General features: G+C 43.8%; 6 protein-coding genes across 6 annotated transcripts; 3 read left to right on the top strand and 3 right to left on the bottom strand.

Annotated features, from left to right (window-relative positions):
- Positions 1–26: 26 nt before the first annotated feature.
- Positions 27–317, bottom strand: N7533_011227 (uncharacterized protein; the record flags this gene model as incomplete). The annotated part of the gene is made up of 1 exon (XM_057107877.1): positions 27–317. The coding sequence occupies one exon, from the start codon at positions 315–317 to the stop codon at positions 27–29; it is 291 nt and encodes a 96-aa protein (XP_056955255.1).
- A 438-nt stretch (positions 318–755) lies between these two features.
- N7533_011226 (Plant methyltransferase dimerization) lies at positions 756–1,246 on the top strand (the record flags this gene model as incomplete). Its single annotated transcript, XM_057107876.1, has 2 exons — positions 756–873; positions 939–1,246. 2 exons carry the CDS (start codon positions 756–758, stop codon positions 1,244–1,246), a joined length of 426 nt encoding a protein of 141 aa, XP_056955254.1.
- A 737-nt stretch (positions 1,247–1,983) lies between these two features.
- Positions 1,984–3,217, bottom strand: N7533_011225 (uncharacterized protein; the record flags this gene model as incomplete). The annotated part of the gene is made up of 2 exons (XM_057107875.1): positions 1,984–3,048; positions 3,116–3,217. 2 exons carry the CDS (start codon positions 3,215–3,217, stop codon positions 1,984–1,986), a joined length of 1,167 nt encoding a protein of 388 aa, XP_056955253.1.
- A 3,681-nt stretch (positions 3,218–6,898) lies between these two features.
- Positions 6,899–7,864, bottom strand: N7533_011224 (uncharacterized protein; the record flags this gene model as incomplete). Its single annotated transcript, XM_057107874.1, has 1 exon — positions 6,899–7,864. The coding sequence occupies one exon, from the start codon at positions 7,862–7,864 to the stop codon at positions 6,899–6,901; it is 966 nt and encodes a 321-aa protein (XP_056955252.1).
- A 1,153-nt stretch (positions 7,865–9,017) lies between these two features.
- Positions 9,018–11,141, top strand: N7533_011223 (uncharacterized protein; the record flags this gene model as incomplete). Its single annotated transcript, XM_057107873.1, is given in 8 exon segments — positions 9,018–9,229; positions 9,332–9,374; positions 9,455–9,508; positions 9,878–9,940; positions 9,974–9,996; positions 10,061–10,404; positions 10,458–10,800; positions 10,820–11,141. The coding sequence occupies 8 exon segments, from the start codon at positions 9,018–9,020 to the stop codon at positions 11,139–11,141; spliced, it is 1,404 nt and encodes a 467-aa protein (XP_056955251.1).
- A 2,017-nt stretch (positions 11,142–13,158) lies between these two features.
- On the top strand, positions 13,159–13,394 carry N7533_011222 (uncharacterized protein; the record flags this gene model as incomplete). Its single annotated transcript, XM_057107872.1, has 2 exons — positions 13,159–13,214; positions 13,265–13,394. Coding segments are annotated over 2 exons (186 nt in total), but the record flags the coding sequence as incomplete, so codon positions are not given.
- Positions 13,395–19,579: the final 6,185 nt, after the last annotated feature.

Genomic DNA, 19,579 nt, shown 5'->3' with positions numbered 1-19,579 from the left:
TTTTCCCGAACGCCCGAATTCTCCCATTACCTGATCATCGCCTCCCGGCAGACTCCAAGCAGGCTTGTTATTTGGTCACCGTTCTTTTGGAGGCCAAGAAACAGATCGATCCTCGCCTTGCTGAGATGATCCACTACAGCGGTGGCGGCGGTATGACCAGCTCCTACAGTGGCGTCGTTGGTAGACGCGCCCTCCACCGAGCAATTCCTCGAGCTTGCCCTGCTCTGTTTGGCTGGTATAGTCCCTTTTCCTTTTGATTCACTTCGCTTCTCGTGTGATTCGGTACGGAAAGCGTTTTCCTTTGATGTCATAGACATTCTTACATGGCTTTACTTTTCATCGGTTAGATGAATATCTGATGACGGGTTCCTGACTCCCAGGCCTTCAATTCTGTATTGATTCTTATTCTTAGTGTCTCGCTAGTCTTAGCTATCCCACAATAAAGCTTGCTTTGAACTATAGCTCAACTCGTAGAATTATTAGGTGAAAGAAAATAGGATTTTGTAGCAGGTATAATTGCTGCTATAGGACTCAATGACATCTTTGGCTCATCACCAGTCCTAACCTCCATTACACCATTTGCGCTTACTGAGTGCCGTACCTTAAGGTAGGGTCTTTGGTCATTTGATAGTACCACAACAGACCATCAACAGTAATGGTCGGTTCACGGTCGGTCAAGCGACGGTCAAGCGACCGTTAACCGACCTTTAACCGACCGTTAATCGACGGAAAGATTTCCCGATGCACCATGCAAGATGATTCTGGAGGATCTCCCGACTGTTATCGATGAAGTTGGCGGCGCACAGAATCTCCTAGCTGCAAAGGTGAATACGCAAGTGTTTGACTTTTTCAACGAGGTCCAACCAGTCCAAGGTGAGCCATATTCTCCACAGATTTGGAAATCTTAAATTTCTGACTTGAAAATACGGGTGCCAGAGCTTACTACTTCAAGATCGTTCTCCACGACTGGTCTGACGAAAGGGCAACCACAATTTTCAACAATCTGAAACCCGCGATGAAACCCGGATTCTCGAAAATAATCATGGAGGAATTCATCCTACCCGATCAAAACGCCAGCACCCTCCCCTGTACAACGGATATGACTGTGATGGTGTTTTGCTCGGGTTTAGAGAGGACGCGTCAACGCTGGGAAAATCTGCTAGCAGCAAATGGTCTACGGGCGATAAAGTACTGGACACGCCAGGGAGAGGGTCTTGGAATCATTGAGGCCGAATTCGCGGAGTGAAATTATCAGTTGATGTTATAGGTTATCTGAAACCCGCCCAAACCTGGTGATTTTTCTTTCTATAAGAGTGATAGAAACCCCTTTCGCAAATCACGCCTGCAAAGGAATATGCAATTCGTTTTTCAAACAAGCTTTACCCATTGTCGCCCCACAACCCGCACTTCCCACCGGGCCTCGGGGCTCCGGAAGGTGCTCCGTGCCCCTGGGATTTGACTAGTCCGAGGTCCGGCGCTTCATAACGACAACGGAGACAGTGGTTTTTGTTCGCCTGCCCATAATATCAATCCAGGTATTAGTTAAGATGTCTTTATTTGCTAAAACATTTCAATTCAACAATCTACACACTGGTCCACATGTTCGCAGTAAGTGTATTCTACTAGGCTGATTCATTTTAACTATTAATCTCTTCCTTTGATTACTGTGCGCTCGGACAAAATCACCCTCAGTTGCTAATTCCAACGACATTCGCCGTACGCGGATTCGGATGCTCAGTTTAGAAACACCTACGCTCAAGTTCAGGATCAACCTTGAAAATATGAAACAAATTTCGTGCCAGTGGTCTTCTCTGCCACCCCAAAAAGAGATTCAAATCCGGCCTACCAGGTGTATTATACGTGTGTATTATATTTCTCTTCTACAATACAAAGGCTCCGCCAAGGCGAAGAAAGAACTTGAACTCCACAACGTTAATTGAAGCTCGTAGATTGATATTCTGCCAAGGGAAAGAGGGCTTGTATCTATCGCCAGGTTGCTGTAACAGTCGCCGTTGCCCCGGAACACGCAGTGGGCACAGTGTAGCTTCGGTTAGGATCACTCTCCCAAGTAAAAGTCCCATCTGTTCCCTTCTTGATGAACTTGTATTCAAAGGTTGTGCCAACAGGAAGTGTGACCGATCCTGTCCAGAGTGGGTTGGATGTTGTGTATGAGCTGGCCGACAAAGCAATGGCTGATGATGTATCCCAAGAACCGAGCTGACTGATAGATCCAGCAAGATAAATACTTTGCCCATAGGTTGTCGTCACAAGTTCATTGAACACCACTGCGATACTTGTAGCGGCTGTGCATGTTGCTGTAGTGGTAGCACTGGTGGTAGTTGTCTTGCTGGTAGTGCTGCTTGTTGACGATGATGAAGAAGACCCCGAACCGGATCCTCCGATCGCGATATCGGCACAATGTAGATACACCTGCGCCGTTTGAAAAGAATTCCATCGGAAACGAAGCAAGGTATGAGCAGATTCATAGTTCGGGATCTTTATCTTCTTGGTGACGGTATAACCTCCCGCGATTGTCGTCGTGCAAGATCCAAGCGCAGCCCCGTCAACGCCCTGGCACCCGCGATTACTCGATGCAGAGAATGCATTGCAAGTAAACCAGTCATTTCGATAACATGCTTCGTCGGAAGAGCAGTCCGGATTATATCCGCAAGTTTGACCGGTCACATCCGTGCACTTGAGCTCCCCATCCAGAAAGCAATCTTCTGCAGCTTGCTTCTCTGCTGTTGTGGGCAGATATCCGGGTGTCAGGAAAAGATCGACCAGCGTTTGGTTTTGACAGATTCCGTATGTGAACATTCCGCCGTGGTCGCCGTTGTTATCGACACACCACTGGACTTCAACAGTGTCACCAGCGGTGTATGTTGCGACCACTTCGTTGCCCCAGTAATCACCGGGTTGGTTGTAGTCAACACTGACTCGGGCGTTGTACCCGCAAGGTCCACTTCGACCCACTTGGGCTGTTTCCAGGTCTGGCCAGGCGGTTACGGGCTCGAGAATGGAGCATTCAGGGCAGGTATCGATGCCGGCCTTGAGGGTGTTAGTTGGATCTCGAAAGGTTGAGATGCTTGTCAGGGGGACATGGTGGATTCTGTACCTCAAAGCCAAGACGGGTCCGGCTAGATGGAATCGTGAGATATCCATGGGCATCTCCCCAGGCCACGAGGCTAGCAAAAGAAATTAGATTGTGAAGCTTCATGACTGCTATAGATTTCGGTGTCCTCAAAAATAGCGGCTTGGATTATTGTATAGTTATTTGACAGCCTCTGTTATAATCCATACCCTATCGCTCCGTTCCCGTTATATAGTACAACTGACTGGTGTTGCAGTTGAATCTACTATTCCTGAAGAAAAGCGGAATTGTATCCATCTCAACTTCCAAGACCTTGGCATTTCTTGGTTCCGGGGTAGAAAGCAGCTGATTCGCTTTTACAGGACTGTCTGCCGACAAATTTCCGGCAGGGCAATGCTGATCCCGCTTTACATTCACATGGAATTTTACGTTCTGAAATTTAATAGGGCGTGGAATCGTGTCGAATGATCTGAAGAAACGCCTCCAGACCATTACCGGCAGAAAAGAAAGAAATAGCAGGGATGAATTCCCAGGCGAGGGCTTGGCGAACCCGATGAATCGCCGCCACTCTACTTCCCCGCTTGAGTTATTTGATCCTCCCGTCTCCGGAGTAATTCTGACTTGAATTCCACGTTGCTGCTTTTGCGTGGCATAATCTGGGGTATGCATTAGAATTCATTTAAATTCTACTAAGTACAATAGAGGCCGCAACTGCAGAGCCAAATACTAAACACAGCACTGGTCTCGACCCTACTAGTACTTACCGGGATATTTTTGGAGCTGATAGCCGTTTTGCGAGTTTCATTATCCCGGTTCTGGAGTACTTCATGTCTACGCGAGCTGATGGAAGAAAAACTCAATTGCATTGGAATAATATTTAGACCCGAAAGTAAGCATAAAGTAAAGATACAGAGTGATAAAAACAGGGGAGGATGGTAGATGGGGATAAATATAGAACGGAGAGCAAGTCGCCAAAAAAAAAAGCTTTACCCCCAGAGAGTTCTAGAGTATCTCTAATCAAAGGTATAAGATAGGGTACTCTGTGTCCTATAACTAAGATTCTAGGCTTTACATACATAGAAAGGCTAGACAATAGCTAACCAAGGTTTATCTAGGTATATATCAGTACTCCCGTTAATTAGTATACTATAAATAATAAGGGCTATTTAGATCAGGATATAGCCTAGGAAAAGGATACCTCTCTGCTAGAGTAACTTAATCCCTTAAGTAAAACTACTACCTTGGTCCAAATATCAGATACTAAGTAAACCTATTCTTGTAAACTCCTCAATAACCTTATCTTCCGCTACGAAGAACCAAGCACATATAGCCACTAGGATAAATCTTTTTTCATAGTATCTTAGGAGGATACTAAACCCCTAGTAGCTAATATCTTCCATACCCTTACTAGGGTAGTCCTTCCCTTCGCCGAGGTACCTATTATAATACTAATCTCTAACCTTATTAAATCCCTTGCCTTAATTAACCTCTCCTCTACCGCTCGTATAATAAACACAGTGCAAACCTTTACCTATGAAGCCTCAACTAAAGCTAGAATTGTTATGCACCAAGCCACAACATAAGCCACTATCATAGATTCAGGTACTCTCTACACAATAGAGAAACGCACGATAGCCGTTATTAATACAATCTGTACCTTCACCCAATCCAACCATTCCACTGAGGAAGCTCTAGTGCAGAGCAAAAACCCCTACGGCATCATGATTGATGTCCCCGAAGCTTCGTTCCCTATTCTCATTCCCGTGCACGTTGCCACGACTGGGATGACGGATGAATTGGCTAGTATAGGTGGAGTCCCTGTGGCGATGAAACTGCAAAACCTGCGAAGAAAGTAGATTAGTTTCAATCGGAGTTATCTTAGTAACAGCCATGGTAAGAAGCAGGGTGGTTTGGCGGCTGGTCAAGTTGGAGACGCATTTGTGCCCTTTTAAATAGTTCTATTGGAGGTGAGGATGGATTGGAAGCATGGATGGAGGATGCATCAATACTGGCAAGGGGAAAATGCCACATTGCACATTCAGTTGATAAAAGCTATTGAGATATGATTAATGAGCTTATGATATAAATCTACAGTCATATAAAGCAATGTTCAATATAAATTGACTTGAAGTTGTAACAGAATCGGACATCTTGTCCTTTTCCTCTTCATCACATCCACCATGACTAGGTAGTATAAGGTCCTTGCAAATCCAGGGATTGCTCGCGTCTACAATAAAAATGCAATCCTTCCAATGCAGAGCATATTTAAACGTCGTCAGAATGGCTTGGAAGGGTATAGGTGTCATTATCAAGCCATATTTGCCTTGTTCTCGGAGATTTAGCATCTGCCAATGGTTTTCTGTGAAGTTCCATGGTCAGACAGATTTCAAGATCGATAAAAGCAAACTTACTCATGGCTATTGAAGACTGCAAATCCAGTGGAAATAATCAGCACAGGCCGAGCAAGATCAGCGATAATCTGCTTAACAAGGGCGGCAGCAAATGGTGATATTTTGATCGAGCCTTCGTTAATTTCCGCAAATTCTCCTGCGCCGTGAGTTCCAACAATTTTGAATCCCTTCTTGGTCAGTATATCTTCTGCGACCTCTGTATACTCAGGGTCCTAAGTAACCAATGTCAATTTTTAATTGCCACCACAAATTTGAGCGATAGTAAGAGCCATCGAATGTTGGATCATGCAGTCCATAACACTTTTCACCTCCGAGTTCTCATCCCAAGAATCGTGCCGTTTTTTTAGCCATTCACGCGCAGTACGGCAAAATTTACCGAGCCCGAAGCCAAGAACCTTCATCGCGGTTTTCGTACCGAGTATATCTTGGACCAAGGCTACCAATTGCTTGTAGGTTTTGCTATTCTGACATAACAATGGTTTCTCGTCAGAGGCTTGCATTGGCTGTGCTATAAGCTCTCGAAACTTTCGTTCAGTCCTATTGTTCCAATCCACAATATAAGAGCATAGGTAAGTTTCGATTGGGCCCTTGGATTGCGCTCTCACAAGTTGCCAATATTCTTGGTATCTGACATAAGGTTTCCTCAGGCAAAGTTAGATTGCAGGCTGAATGTGGATTAGGACTATACCCACGTACCAGATAGGATTTTGTACATGGAACATGGGATTGGAAATTTGTATTATGCTCCCATCGTATAGGATTGGCGTAATTGTTGTTCTATGTCTTCGAGATCCTCTTTCGTCCAAAGTCCGGTACCAGAATTGTACAGATCTACGGCTATCTGGCTACTGATCCACCAATCCGTGCACCCGTAGTCGAGCAGTCCTAGAGTTTGTGGCATGGTCTCGTGGCTACTGGTCGAGCAAGAGTGAGGAACAAACCAAGTGGTGAGTTGTGGGATAACAAAGCCCAAGATTATTCAGAAAGAGAATAGATTTATTCGTGTACAGGAGTTAGAAAAGAAAAGGCTAGGACTGAGCTGTGCTACTCGATTATCTGCTTACACCACATTTCACACTAAATTCTACCCCGCTTCTTCGCTTATTTTATACCCTAGTACTAGTATTTTCAAATTAGGATGAGCGCGGTTTGACGGAGTCTTGGGAAGCTAAATCTAAAAGGGAAAAACTAGCCAGATCTAGTAACTCACAGCTCCATCGTCTACAATGTCTAAATAGCTAGTAATTACAATTATTGTCATACAACACACCCGGGGCTTCACCTATCAATCCATAGAAGTTTTCATTACAGTTTGCAGCAGTAGACAGGCCAGTCCAACCGAACCATCTATAGTTATATTAATGTTGGCATGTAACTAATATTCTTCCTGGGCCTGTTACTGATGGAGCCAAGGACTGGATAAGGCCCAAAATAAAATCTTCGAACCCAGTTGCTTTTCAGCAAATGAGGTGAATTCGTCCTTCGTGAACGGCTTGCTGGTGTTTGGATTGATTGCCGCTAAATCCGGTTCCTGCACTGCAACCACATTGATAGAGACTTTACTCCGATACTCCGACATGTATGGGTAAGCGTTATTCTCCATGGTTTTCTTGAAGGGAATATTGTCTGGTCCACCCACACCCACACCATGGTCTGCAAAGAACCGGAACGAGTCGGAGAGGTAGTTATTCTCGTTTGCCCAGCCGCAGGGCCAGAAGTTGACGTACTGGACGGCATACGAGCGATGGAATACCTGAGCTGCGTAGCGGGCATTGTCTAGAGTACCCTCGAAGTAGGCTTGGCAAGAATAGCCGGTAGCATTTTTGTTGGACTGAACTTCGATTGCGGTCTCTGGGAGGTTGAAGCCATAAACTTTTCCATCAAACTTGACTGCAAGAGCCTCTAACAGACTCTGGAACCTTTCGCGGACATGGGAATTCCATTGCGCTGCAGCCCAACCGCCTGCAACGAAGTCGCTGTCGCAGTCATCTCCATCACACTGAGGCACGCTGCCGTTGTTGTAGATTGGTTTATGAAGATATCTTGGCACAGGATTGTTTTCGATGCTGAAAGAACGGTCTTGGATCTGAACCCAGAGCTTTTTGCCCTTGGACTGTGTTTGGTTCAAATCGTTCTCAATGGCAGAGAAATCGTATTGGCCTCTCTGCGGCTCGAGAGACTTCCAGCTGTAAAGGTTCTGGATACCTTGGATTTCTGGGTGATCCAAGAGAGCAAGAGCTTCCTGGTCGATGTCGCTGGTGTATAGCCAATGAGACAAGGAAGAATTGAAAGAAGCCTTGCCATTGACGGGGCAGATGCCAGACAGGATGCCGACTGCTAGGAGGTAAAGGTTCAACTGCATGCTTGTCCGCAGATTTGAAAAAGGTAGTCTTTGAGGTGTGATTGATAGCAACCCATACAGTTGGAATTGAACTCTCCTTTAAGTACAAAAAATTTAAAACGTTGTATTCAAGTTTTAGAAACAAACCCACATAACCATTGCGCGGCGTAGGCCGACCATGTAACTTTGATCCACTTTTTCCAAGACATACTTGTGCAGAACTACCAATTAGACTTTGACTGAAACCCCATAAAACTCAATTACAATTGTGCTGAACAATTCCATTATTCTATCTTCTGGTACCGAAGTGGGTTCTCCCCCACATGCCGTTCTTGCATCGCGCTAACAATTTTACAAGTAGTATAAATAGTAAGGGCGGATCGAAAATAGATTCATCCTCTCAACACAGCCTTTTTCTTCAACCGCTATTTAGAAACACCCTATATTCATTCACCTTTGTAGCATGGCTTCTCATAGAATGCCGGTTAGCTCCTCCCCGAAGGAGACTTACCTTGATGAGTGGGAAAGGACTACACAGGACCCAGTCAAACGAGTTGCGTTTGACAGAAAGTGCATTGAATACGAGCCCACTGATGAGAAACGAATCATCCTTTTGCAAGAAAATCCTAGCAGCAGCAGCCACTGTCACTTCTGGGACTGCTATTCTACAGTACTGGAGGGTAGGGATAGAAGACCGGCAAACGAAGCATGGAAGAAAGGGCGATATCTAACCTCACTAATGTCGGAAGGGAACCGAGCAAGGGCCTAAGCTATACTTATGGCTAAAGAACTAAAAGTGTTTATTAATTGAAATTGGCTAAATATAAATCGTCTCCATCAGCCGCAGGATCAGTCTCCTTTGCTAGAACTCTGGTACATACGACCATAGGGTGTGGAGAACAGGGCTTCCCGTCCGCTCAGCCGTACTTAAGCCACATATTATGCGCGGTCAATCTCTCAGGAGCCTCAAATTTTAAACCAGCGATGGTTCTCACCTTAGGGTGAGTGTGGGTGAGTTGGGTGAGAAGTTTCTGGACCAGGGTGATAGGGGTGAGAACGGGGTGAGAACAGGGTGAGAACGGGTGAGAATTCTCACCCATGCCTTTTCACCACGGACTTATTATAAATACGCTTGCAGGGCGCACTGTTGATCTGCCATTTCTCTTCGGTTCAGATGGAGACCGAATTCAACCTCGATCAAGAATCCAAGATGCTTTCTGAAGACATTCGAAAAGAACTTGACAAGATTACCGCACGGGCCACATCACGTAGATATACCCGCGAGTATCAAGATCGGCGAGAGCAGGAGGAGAACACAATATCCTACAAGGAGCTCGTACCAGCTACACTCCAGAACTATGAGACGAGTGCAAAAAACTGGATGCTGTAAGAGAGAATTTACTGCAGCATATTAATCAGATGAATCTAACTCTTTGGGCAGATAGAGACTTTCTCGGGGTGATGCGACCGATACCAACTTTCGCAAAGACTAGCCAATTCCAACGCCACAAGTTCTAAAATCATTTGTAGAGTACTATGTTGTAACGAGAGAGAAAAATACCCTCACAGAGCTCCACTTGCCAAAATTTTATCAAATTCACCTCCCAATAGGAACACAAAACTTCTTATTCTATCTCAAAGAAGGTCAAGGACGATGTTCTGAATGTAAGTCAGGCATATCTTCCGCAGTGCGTCCTATAAGCCTAAGTTTCCTCGACTAACACCTGCAAGTATATCAGGACTGAGTTGATAAGTAAATAGAAGCTCCCAACAAAGCCACAAGAGCGGTTCATGGTAACAGCCAAGGACATAGACTATCTTATTCGCAGTCTTTTCATTAACGATTGGCATGATTATAAACATAAGCGAGCTTGTATCCAGACCGCAAGCACTCTTGCATTATTTTGCGTATCAGGAGCCCAAGCAGGAGCTATAGTTGAGTCGAGCGTATATCATCGCTTAAATGAATGCCTCTACTACAGGGTTTGTTGAATTTCGAAATCCATCATACACGGAAGAAAAACGCTAATAAAGAATTTGAAGTATTTGACCTTCAACATAATACGGAGCTCCCAAGATGGTAGTTTGAAACGTTGGGTGACAATTTCACCTGAATTTCTTAAGGGATAGCGCTATAATAATAAGAAAGACCTGTAGGTTCCTATAATCTATTTATTCAAAAAAGAATCTTGCAAATACTAATATAGAGCGCCCAAGGCCGAAGAATTGGCTCAGAGAGCACCCTGCTCTCGGAATAAGCTTTGTATTCTGGGTAATAGTTCATGGGGTCGCAGACAGGGCTTTCAAGGGCCTCACAACTATGGCAGAGGTTCTCTCTATGAGACCTCCCAACAGATATAAGTCACTCACCCTTGAGTGGAACAAGAGCAAGAAAGAATTGCTATTTTTGCGGATGATTGATCATGACGGCCCTCAAGGAAGTAGGGCGCTGACATTCTCTGCTCTACGGCATAGCTTCTCAAGCCTAGCGCAACGAATGTGTTTTAGGGATAAACTACGGGTGCACAGAATCCGTAGAGGTGTTGCAAATCAGATCGACCGTAAGCTATTTATATATAAGATGCAAGGTTTCAGTCAGGCTAACAAGTCACAGCCAAGGCATCTAAAGCAGCTCGTGGTCAGGCTCTCGACCATCAAAACCACAGTACATTTCTCAAGTACCAGTCAGTACTCAAGTCCGTCGACATCCAGTCCGCATTCTATGATATAGAACCTGACTATGAATGTCGTGATATGGAGCAGAGTCTTGCCCATCACCGAGACATCAATATGCCTCAGAAATTAGATGCGGCCACAATCACGAAGTTTACAGAGTCAGAAGAGGTTCAATCTATAATTCAGAGAATACGTCACCTAACCTTTGAAATATCTGGAAAGCCACATCTATATGAGCACCTTGCAAAAGAAAGATCACAGCTTTATACAAGGAAGGCAAAGTTACTAGCTGCTCGGAAGAGCGAGTATTCAGGACTGGTGGAACTCCTCTTATGAAGAATACATCACTGGAAACGAGTTCACAGAGCGGGACAGAATGTCATTGTTCGAGATCTACAAAAAGTATCTCCCAGAACGCGCAAGGGTTAGAGAGCTCTTGTTTACGAAGACAACATTGGATAGCGAGATTGGCAGAGCATGTCTTGAAGATATGGTTACGCTTTGTACCTCTACTGAGCGTGTCGTATACTATCCAGGGCTTTTTCCGAAGCAGAACCAATTTCCAACCTGCGCTCGTTCTATGTTCGAGTATGACCAATTGCCTCTCCTCTGCTTAATATAAAACTCAGGCTTACAAAACTAGTATTCCGAAACAGGGAAGAGCGAAGCACATACTACAATGCCACAGGCGATCCCTTGGCGGGGCAAACTATCAACAACGCTACACAAATAACAAGCGAGCCCATCGGCGTGCCCCTCGCAAATTTGTTGAGTTTTGTTATCTGTGTGCAGAATTAGTTTGCGATGAACGAGAATGGATTTCTCATTGTCGAGAGCATCTCAATCACCTTCACCCTCGATGTGGGAGTTTGACATTTCGATTTACACTCGTTGCACCAGGATTCTGTCCCTTTTGCCTAGGAGACGAAGAGAAAAGGCCGGATGAGAGGTTCAAACAGTGGATGACCAAATCGACGCTTTTGAATCACATCGACGAACATTTAGGAAGTATAGAAGGTTCCACGGAGCTCGGCTGCCCGCATCCGTGATGCCAGGGGAGGAACTACAAGAGCATACGCGATCTTAGTCGGCACTTTCATGATGCGCATTCTCTTGAGGAACCACGCCCTAACTGTGTTGGCCGCAAAAGGAAGTGGCAGCCAGATCCAAACCCCGAGCTTGAAAATTGTCAGGAAAGTCATCGCCATACCTCTTGCGGGGGCGCCCTCGCGGATTCTCATTTCTACGAAGAGGCTTCTCTTGACAACGAATTCGCACAGGCCGTGTTTGATGGACTGGGCGTATCTGATGCTGAGGGGATCCTGAAGCTCATAGAAGAGTTTATCGATTTCTTTGAAAGTTAAGCAAGAACAGAATAGTTTGAGAAGATAGCAATCCTTCGCTGATATCCTTGGCTCCCCAGGTTGCCGAATTTGTAAGATATGATAAATGTATTGAACTGCATACTCGGCAACAGACAGCAGACGGATAACTTTTGAAACCTGGTGGAAGAAAGTGTACAGATTCAAAAAGTATGGTAAAAGAGGCATCGCTGTATGACATATCTTCATCACGTCAATATGATGCTTTGACATCGATTGCCTTAGAAAGAAAAGAGGACTGTATTACTATAATCCGTTTTCCAATTGGTGTGTTTCCACAGATCGCTACAATGTCGAAGACAATCTTTGGGTGGTCCACCGTACCAGCAATGCTATGGCAATGGAAAGCGCGCACATCGTCGCGTACAGCGGAATTTTGTTCAATTTTGCTATCTTTGTGCAAATATCTGTTGTGATCAAGAAGACTGGAAGAGCCATTGCCAAACGCATCTGAATGAACTGCATTCTCGATGTGGTATCTTGACGCTCCGCTATATCCTTGTTGCACCTGGCTTTTGCCCATTCTGCTTGGGCGATGTAGGGAAAGAGCCGGATGAGAGGTTTCAACAATGGCTGGTCAAGCCAACACTTCTCAACCACATCGTCAATCATTTTGACGCATTGAAAGCTTCGACTACATTCATCTGTCCGCATCCATGCTGCCAGGGAAAGTGGCAGGAGGAGCCGGATCTCGAGCTTGGAACACAGGCTCGCCGTTCCAGCTGCTTCCCTGCAGGCACTCAAAATGATTTCGAGGGAAATGATAGTCTAACGAACTTCGAAGAAACAAGCACATTTGATATGGAAGAACTGATGGAGGAATTCACCCATTTCGATAATCATAAGATACATTGTGAAGAGAACGAAGGCGGGGCGGGGCGTGGATAACACGAACAGATTCCAGAATCAGTATTTAAATGGATCATACGGAGAATATTGAGACTCAAATTGAGCGTAACTTGTTTCTGCCCTTATCGACCGCCAGCCCCAGTACCATCGGCAAAACGAATATTCGTTGCTAAATGCGCACTATTGGGAACATGCACAGGTCGCAGCCCTGCCTCACACGCTGGGTCATCGAAGCCCGGATCTGCGACCAGACCGGGGAATTTAGTTTGAATTCAATTTTAAAAGGGATCTGTTAGAAACACACCCCCTGCGGCTAACCACACACCCCCATTACCAAAAAGGGTAAGGTTCAGTCTCCGTATTTCCTCATTTTATGAGAGCGGTGCATCCTGCTACAGCTAAATTACTATGGCAGCAGATGAAGATCTGTCGCCTACTGAGACACTAGAGGTAAAGATCTGTGGGTTCCTATTTCTCTATTTTCTCAAGAAGAATCTCACTAATGATAATATAGAGCTTTCAAGGCCGAAGAACTGGCTCAGGGAGCACCCTGGGATGAGCTTTGTATTCTGGGTAATAATTCATGGGGTCGCAAACGGGGCCTGAGGGCCTCACGACAGTGGCAGAGGATCCCCTGTACTGATGGTACTGTCCTGTCACCCTGATACGCACTAATGCATTAGGGTTAGACCTGTATCTATATAACTGGGTCCGAGGGCCACAGATCTACACACAATACAACCATCATACACATGCTTCAAGAAAGATATACTGAAATCCACGTGATTTATAGTGGCCGGCAGTTCCTAGGTCTGGTTGGCTGCAGGTGGCCCCTCAGGGAGTTGGCCACTGCCCGGTTAGCAACAGGTTATATGATCTAAGAGCTGACCAGGGAACATAGCTCCAAACATATTCCACAATTATGTAGGTGTCGTAGCCAGATACAGACTCCAAGGCATAGCCACAATGTTTACAGTGAATATCAATCACGATGTAAGTGTGACTTACTGACAAAACAAGTTTCCATAGATCTTGTGAACTTCCAAATCAATATACATATGCAGATAGAAGGTCACAAGATATAAGAAATTGCTTTTTCAAGACCTCACGTCAGCCTATTATGCTGCCTGTAATTCATCACGCGGCTGTAGTAATCCCTGCGGGCCATATGCCAACCCGCGCCCTATTCCCTGAAACTTTCAAATATCCCAGATCTCCGCATAAACATAGGGAAGGGAAAGACTCTGCTTGCAGAAACACACCATAGTCAAGCCCATTAGGGCCAGAAATAATCACTATTTACTATTGACTTTAGTTAGAACAGCTACAGATCCCCAGAAACTATCCAGCTATATTCATAAATTAATAAATTATCTGCAAGACCAAAAATATCACTACCACTTTGGGTCATTATAATCAAACTGCTTGTCATCTTCTGTACTGCTAGTCATTAGGTGAATCAAGGATCGACCCTATCTTTCATTAACCAGAGCTATTTAAACACAGCTATCGGGCCTAATCCTTCTTCAGTATGTACAGCAATGTTTTTGAAGAGAGCCACATCAGCTTTTAAGGTTATTACTTAGATTGAGGACTAGAGAATAAGAATTTTTGGAATTACCGAATTTTTGCCTGTCCTAATTAACTCAGCACTGTGGAATATAGGCATTATATGGTTACTAGTAGGTACCATAGACAGGTAAATGCCACTGGCAAGGGAACCCTGGCTTGGACCGACTGTTTGAAAATGGGGCCATATGGAAGACCCCGTGATAAAATCCTGATGAATTTGTTGACAGAGAATTTATACCCGGCTGTCCGCGTCTTTATCATATTCATCTCATACGTTTAGGAAAACAAATCAGTCGATATCGTACTATTTTTCAATATGCAACTCATCAATTTTGTTATCGTGTTCCTTGCTACTATGGATATAGTGCTGGGTCAAAGGATGGTAAGAACGATATGATTGTACAAAGTACTTAAGACTGACAGATGGCCACCGATAGCCTGTAAGTGATGATTCTCATCACTGACGTATAGTGGCTATTTGTGCTGGGCTGACAGAGTGTCAAAAATAGTGTGTAAGTAATAGTTTCCCTCACTAGGAAATAATTAGATAGTGTGAAGAGCTGACAGATAACCACTGATAGCCTGTAGGTGATAGTTTCTCTCGCTGGAAACTAATGATATATGTGCGTAGCTAACAGATAGGAAATAAAAGGCGGTAAGTGGTTATTCTCCTCACTGAAGAACAATGACTATGTCCGCAGAGCTAAAAGATAGACACCGATAGGCTGTAAGTAGTGATTTACCTCAACGAAGATTAATCACTGCGTGTACAGAATTGATGAATAGCGAGCGATAGTGTGTAAGTGACTATTCCTTCCGAAGAACCATGACTATGTGTGCAGAGCTAATAGTTGGCTACCGCTAGACCGTAAGTGATGACTCTGCTGGCTGGAAATTAATGACTCTATGGAACCAGCTGACAAACAGACGCTAAAAGAGGGTAAGTAATAGTTTCTTTGGCGGGAAACTAATTACTATAGGTGTATGGCTAACAGATAGGAAATAAAAGGCGGTAAGTAGTTATTCTCCTTACTGAAGAATAATAACTATGTCCGCAGAGCTAAAAGATAGACACCGATAGGCTGTAAGTAGTGATTTACCTCAACGAAGATTAATCACTGCGTGTACAGAATTGATGAATAGCGAGCGATAGTGTGTAAGTGATTATCCTTTCCGAAGAACAATGACTATGTGTGCAGACTAATAGTTGGCTACCGCTAGTCCGTAAGTGATGGTTCTCCTGGCTGGAAATTAATGACTCTATGGAACCGGCTGACATATAGACACCAAAAGAGTGTAAGTGATGGTTCCTTCGCTAGGGAATATTTTATGCGTGTATAAAGCTGACATATAGCCACTGGTAGCTCGTACGTGATGATTTTGCAAACTGGAAAAGAAAGCCACTATGTGTGCAGAGATAACAGATGACCACCGATAGTATGTAAGTGATAGTTCCGTCGCTTTATAGTAATCATATAGTGTACAGAGCTGACCGATAAAAACTGATAGCCTGTAAGTGATAGTTGCTTTCGCTGGAGATGGTTTACTATATGTGCAAAGCTAACAGATAGCCACTGATAGACTGTAAGTGACAATTGTCCCCACTGAAGATTAATGACTGACTACCAAAAGATTGTATGTACTAATTTTGCCTAACGAACAAAATTACAAGTTGGTCAGAGCTGACGGATGGCCATCGGTAGACTGTAAGTGATGATTGTCGTCACTGGCGAATGAAGGCTATTTGTGAAGAGCTGACAGATAACCACCGATAGTCTGTGAGTGATTATTCTACTGAGCAAAGACGGATGACTATGTGAGCAAAGGTGACAGAGCTACCGCTAGACCGTAAGTGATGATCATACTGACAGAATGTGAATGTATGTGTGTTCCTAGCTGACAGATAGTCACCGATAGTCCGTGAGTGATGAATCTGCTGAGCAAAGAAGGATGACTATGTGAGCAAGGGTGACAGAGAGCTACCGATAGACTGTGAGTGACGATTGACCCCACCAATGGCTCCTAATTATATTTGCAGAGCTGACGAACCGCTACTGCTAGGTTGTAAGTTATGGTTTTTGTCGCTGAAGAATAATGACTTGGTGTACACAGTTAACAGATAGCCACCGATAGCCTGTGAGTGATGATGATCCTGAATGGGGAACAACGACTCTGTCTGCGAAGCTGACCGATAGCCACTTATAGACTGTGAGTGATGATTCTACTCACTGAAAAAGTTGGTCTTGCTTGAAGAGCTGACAGATGGTGAACAATAGACGGTATGTCATGATTCTCCTGACACAGGAAGAATCACTATTTGTGCAGAGCTGATAGACGACCGCTTATAGACTGTAAGTCATGATTCTTCCTAACGAACAATAATCACTGTGCACAGAGCTAAAGAATACCTACCTATAGACGGAGACTGTAAGTGATGATGATCTTCACAAAAAATAACTCTATGCAGAGTTGACAGGTGGTCTCTAATAGACCGTGAGTGATGCTTTTTCCCAACGAACAATAATCACTGTGCATAGAGCTAACGAATACCTACCTATAGACGGAGACTGTAAGTGATGATGATCCTCACAGAAATGACTCTGTGCAGAGCTGATAGGTGACCTCTAATAGACCGTGAGTGATGCTTTTTCCCAACGAACAATAATTACTGTGTACGGAGCTAACGAATACCCACCTATAGACGGAGACTGTAAGTGATGATGATCCTTATAGAAATGACTCTGTGCAGAGCTAACAGGTGACCTCTAATAGACTGTAAGTGATGATTCTTCCCAATAAGTTATTATCACTGTGTACAGAGCTAATGAATACCTACCCGCAGACCGATACGGTAGGTGATAATAACCCTCACAAATAATGACTCTGTGTAGAGCTAACAGGGGATCCCTAATAGACCGTGAGTGATAATTCTTTCTAATGAGTTATTATCACTGTGTACAGAGCTAACGAATACCCACCTATAGACGGAGACTGTAAGTGATAATGATCCTTATAGAAATGACTCTGTGCAGAGCTGCCAGCTAACCTCTAATAGACTGTGAGTGATTATTATACTTACTAAAGAAAAATACCTATATTTGCAGAGCTGATAGATAGTGGCTAATAGACGGTGAGTTAAGATTCTGCTTACTAAAACAGAATTGCTACGTGTGTAGAGCTGATAGACGACCCCTAATAGACTGTGAGTGATGATTTTTCCCAATTATAATCACTGCGTGCAGAGCTAACAGATAACTATCAATAGACGGAGACTGTAAGTGATGATGATCTTCACAAAAAAAGACTGTGTAGAGCTGACAGATGACCGTTTATAGACTGTGAGTGATAATTTTTCCTAATGAATAATAATCACTATGTACAGAGCTAACGAATACCCACCTATAGACAGAGACTGTAAGTAATGATAATCTTCACAAAAAATAACTCTATACAGAGCTAACAGGTGGTCTCTAATAGACCGTAAGTGATGCTTTTTCCTAATGAATAATAATCACTGTATACAGAGCTAACAAATACCTACCTATAGACGGAGACTGTAAGTGATGATGATCTTTACAAAAAATGACTCTGTGCAGAGCTGACAGGTAGTCTCTAATAGACTGTGAGTGATTATGATACTTACTAAAGAAAAATGTCTATATTTGCAGAGCTGACGGATAGTGGCTAATAGACGGTGAGTTAAGATTCTGCTCACTGAAACAGGATTGCTACATGTGCAGAGCTGATAGACGACCGCTTATGGACTGTGAGTTATGATTCTTCCCAATTATAATCACTGCGTGCAGAACTAACAGATAACCATCAATAGACGGAGACTGTAAGTGATGATTTTCCTTGCTAAAGAGCAATTACTATGTGTGCAGAGCTGACATATAGCCACTAATAGGGGGTAAGTGATAATTGTCCTCACTGAAGAGTAATGGCTACGTGTGCAGAACTAACAGATGACCACTGACAGAATGTAAGTGATGATTCCACTCACTGAAGATCGATAACGATTTATGGAGAGCTAAGAGGTGATGGCCGATAGTGTGTAAGTGAAATTTTGCTTTCTATAGAGCAATAGCTTTTTGTATAGAGCTGACAGATGACCACTAATAGTGTGTAAGTAATGATTATCTGCCTTGAAGAACAATAGTTTTGTGTTCAGAGCTGATAGCCGGCCCCTGACAGTGTGTAAGTAACGATTGTCCTCAGTGAGGAGCAATGACCATATGCGCAGACCTGACATATGACCACCGATAGGGGGTGAGTGATGATGCTGCTCGCTGAAAAATAATGACTATATGTGTAGAACTAACAGATAGCTACTAATAGGAGGTGAGTGATGATTCTCCTCACAGGAAACTATGGCTGTGTGTGTAGAGCTGACAAATGACACTGATAGTTTGTAAGTGATAATGCTGCTCGCTGAAGAATAGTGATTATATGTGTAGAGCTGACAGATAGCTACTAACAGGGGGTGAGTGATAATGCTGCTCGCTGAAGAATAGTGATTATATGTGTAGAGCTAACAGATAGCTACTAACAGGGGGTGAGTGATGATTCCACTTACTGAAGAGCAATTACTATATGTACAGAGCTGATATATAGCCACTAACAGGGGGTAAGTGATGATTGTCCTCACTGAAGAGTAATGGCTATGTGTGTAGAGCAGACAGTTGACCACTAATAGCCGGTAAGTGATTATTATCCTCTACGAAGATCAATGACTATGTTTGTAGGGCTGACAGATAATAACTGATAGATCGTAAGTCATGATTCTTCTATACAAAGATTAATGATTATGTGTGCAGGGCTGACAGATAATGACTGATAGCCTGTAAGTTATGATTGTCCTTATTAAGGAAGGTTGAGTATATTCACAGAGCTCACATACGCCCAATGATAGTGTGTAAGTAACAATTATCCTCGGTGAGGAGCAATGACTATGTGCACAGACCTGACAAATGACCACCGATAGCCGGTAAGTGATGATTGTCCTCACAAAAGATTCATAGGTGTGTGTGCGGAACTGACAAATGACCACTGACAGACTGTAAGTGATGATTGTTCTCACTGAAAGCAGCGATTAAGTGCACAGATCTGACAGATAGCCATTAATAGATCGTAAGTGATGATTGTTCTCACTGAAAATAACGATTAAGCGCACAGAGCTGACAGATAATAACTGATAGCTTGTAAGTCATGATTCTTCTCTACGAAGATTAATGATTATGTGTGCAGGGCTGACAGA

This window comes from Penicillium manginii, assembly GCF_028828005.1.
Source record: "Penicillium manginii strain IBT 31320 chromosome Unknown utg000008l:1.0-3226943.0:1.0-3228205.0, whole genome shotgun sequence".
NCBI classification, from domain to species: domain Eukaryota; kingdom Fungi; phylum Ascomycota; class Eurotiomycetes; order Eurotiales; family Aspergillaceae; genus Penicillium; species Penicillium manginii.
The sequence above is the reverse complement of the archived record's forward strand: the minus strand, read 5'-3'. Positions and strand labels throughout refer to the sequence as shown.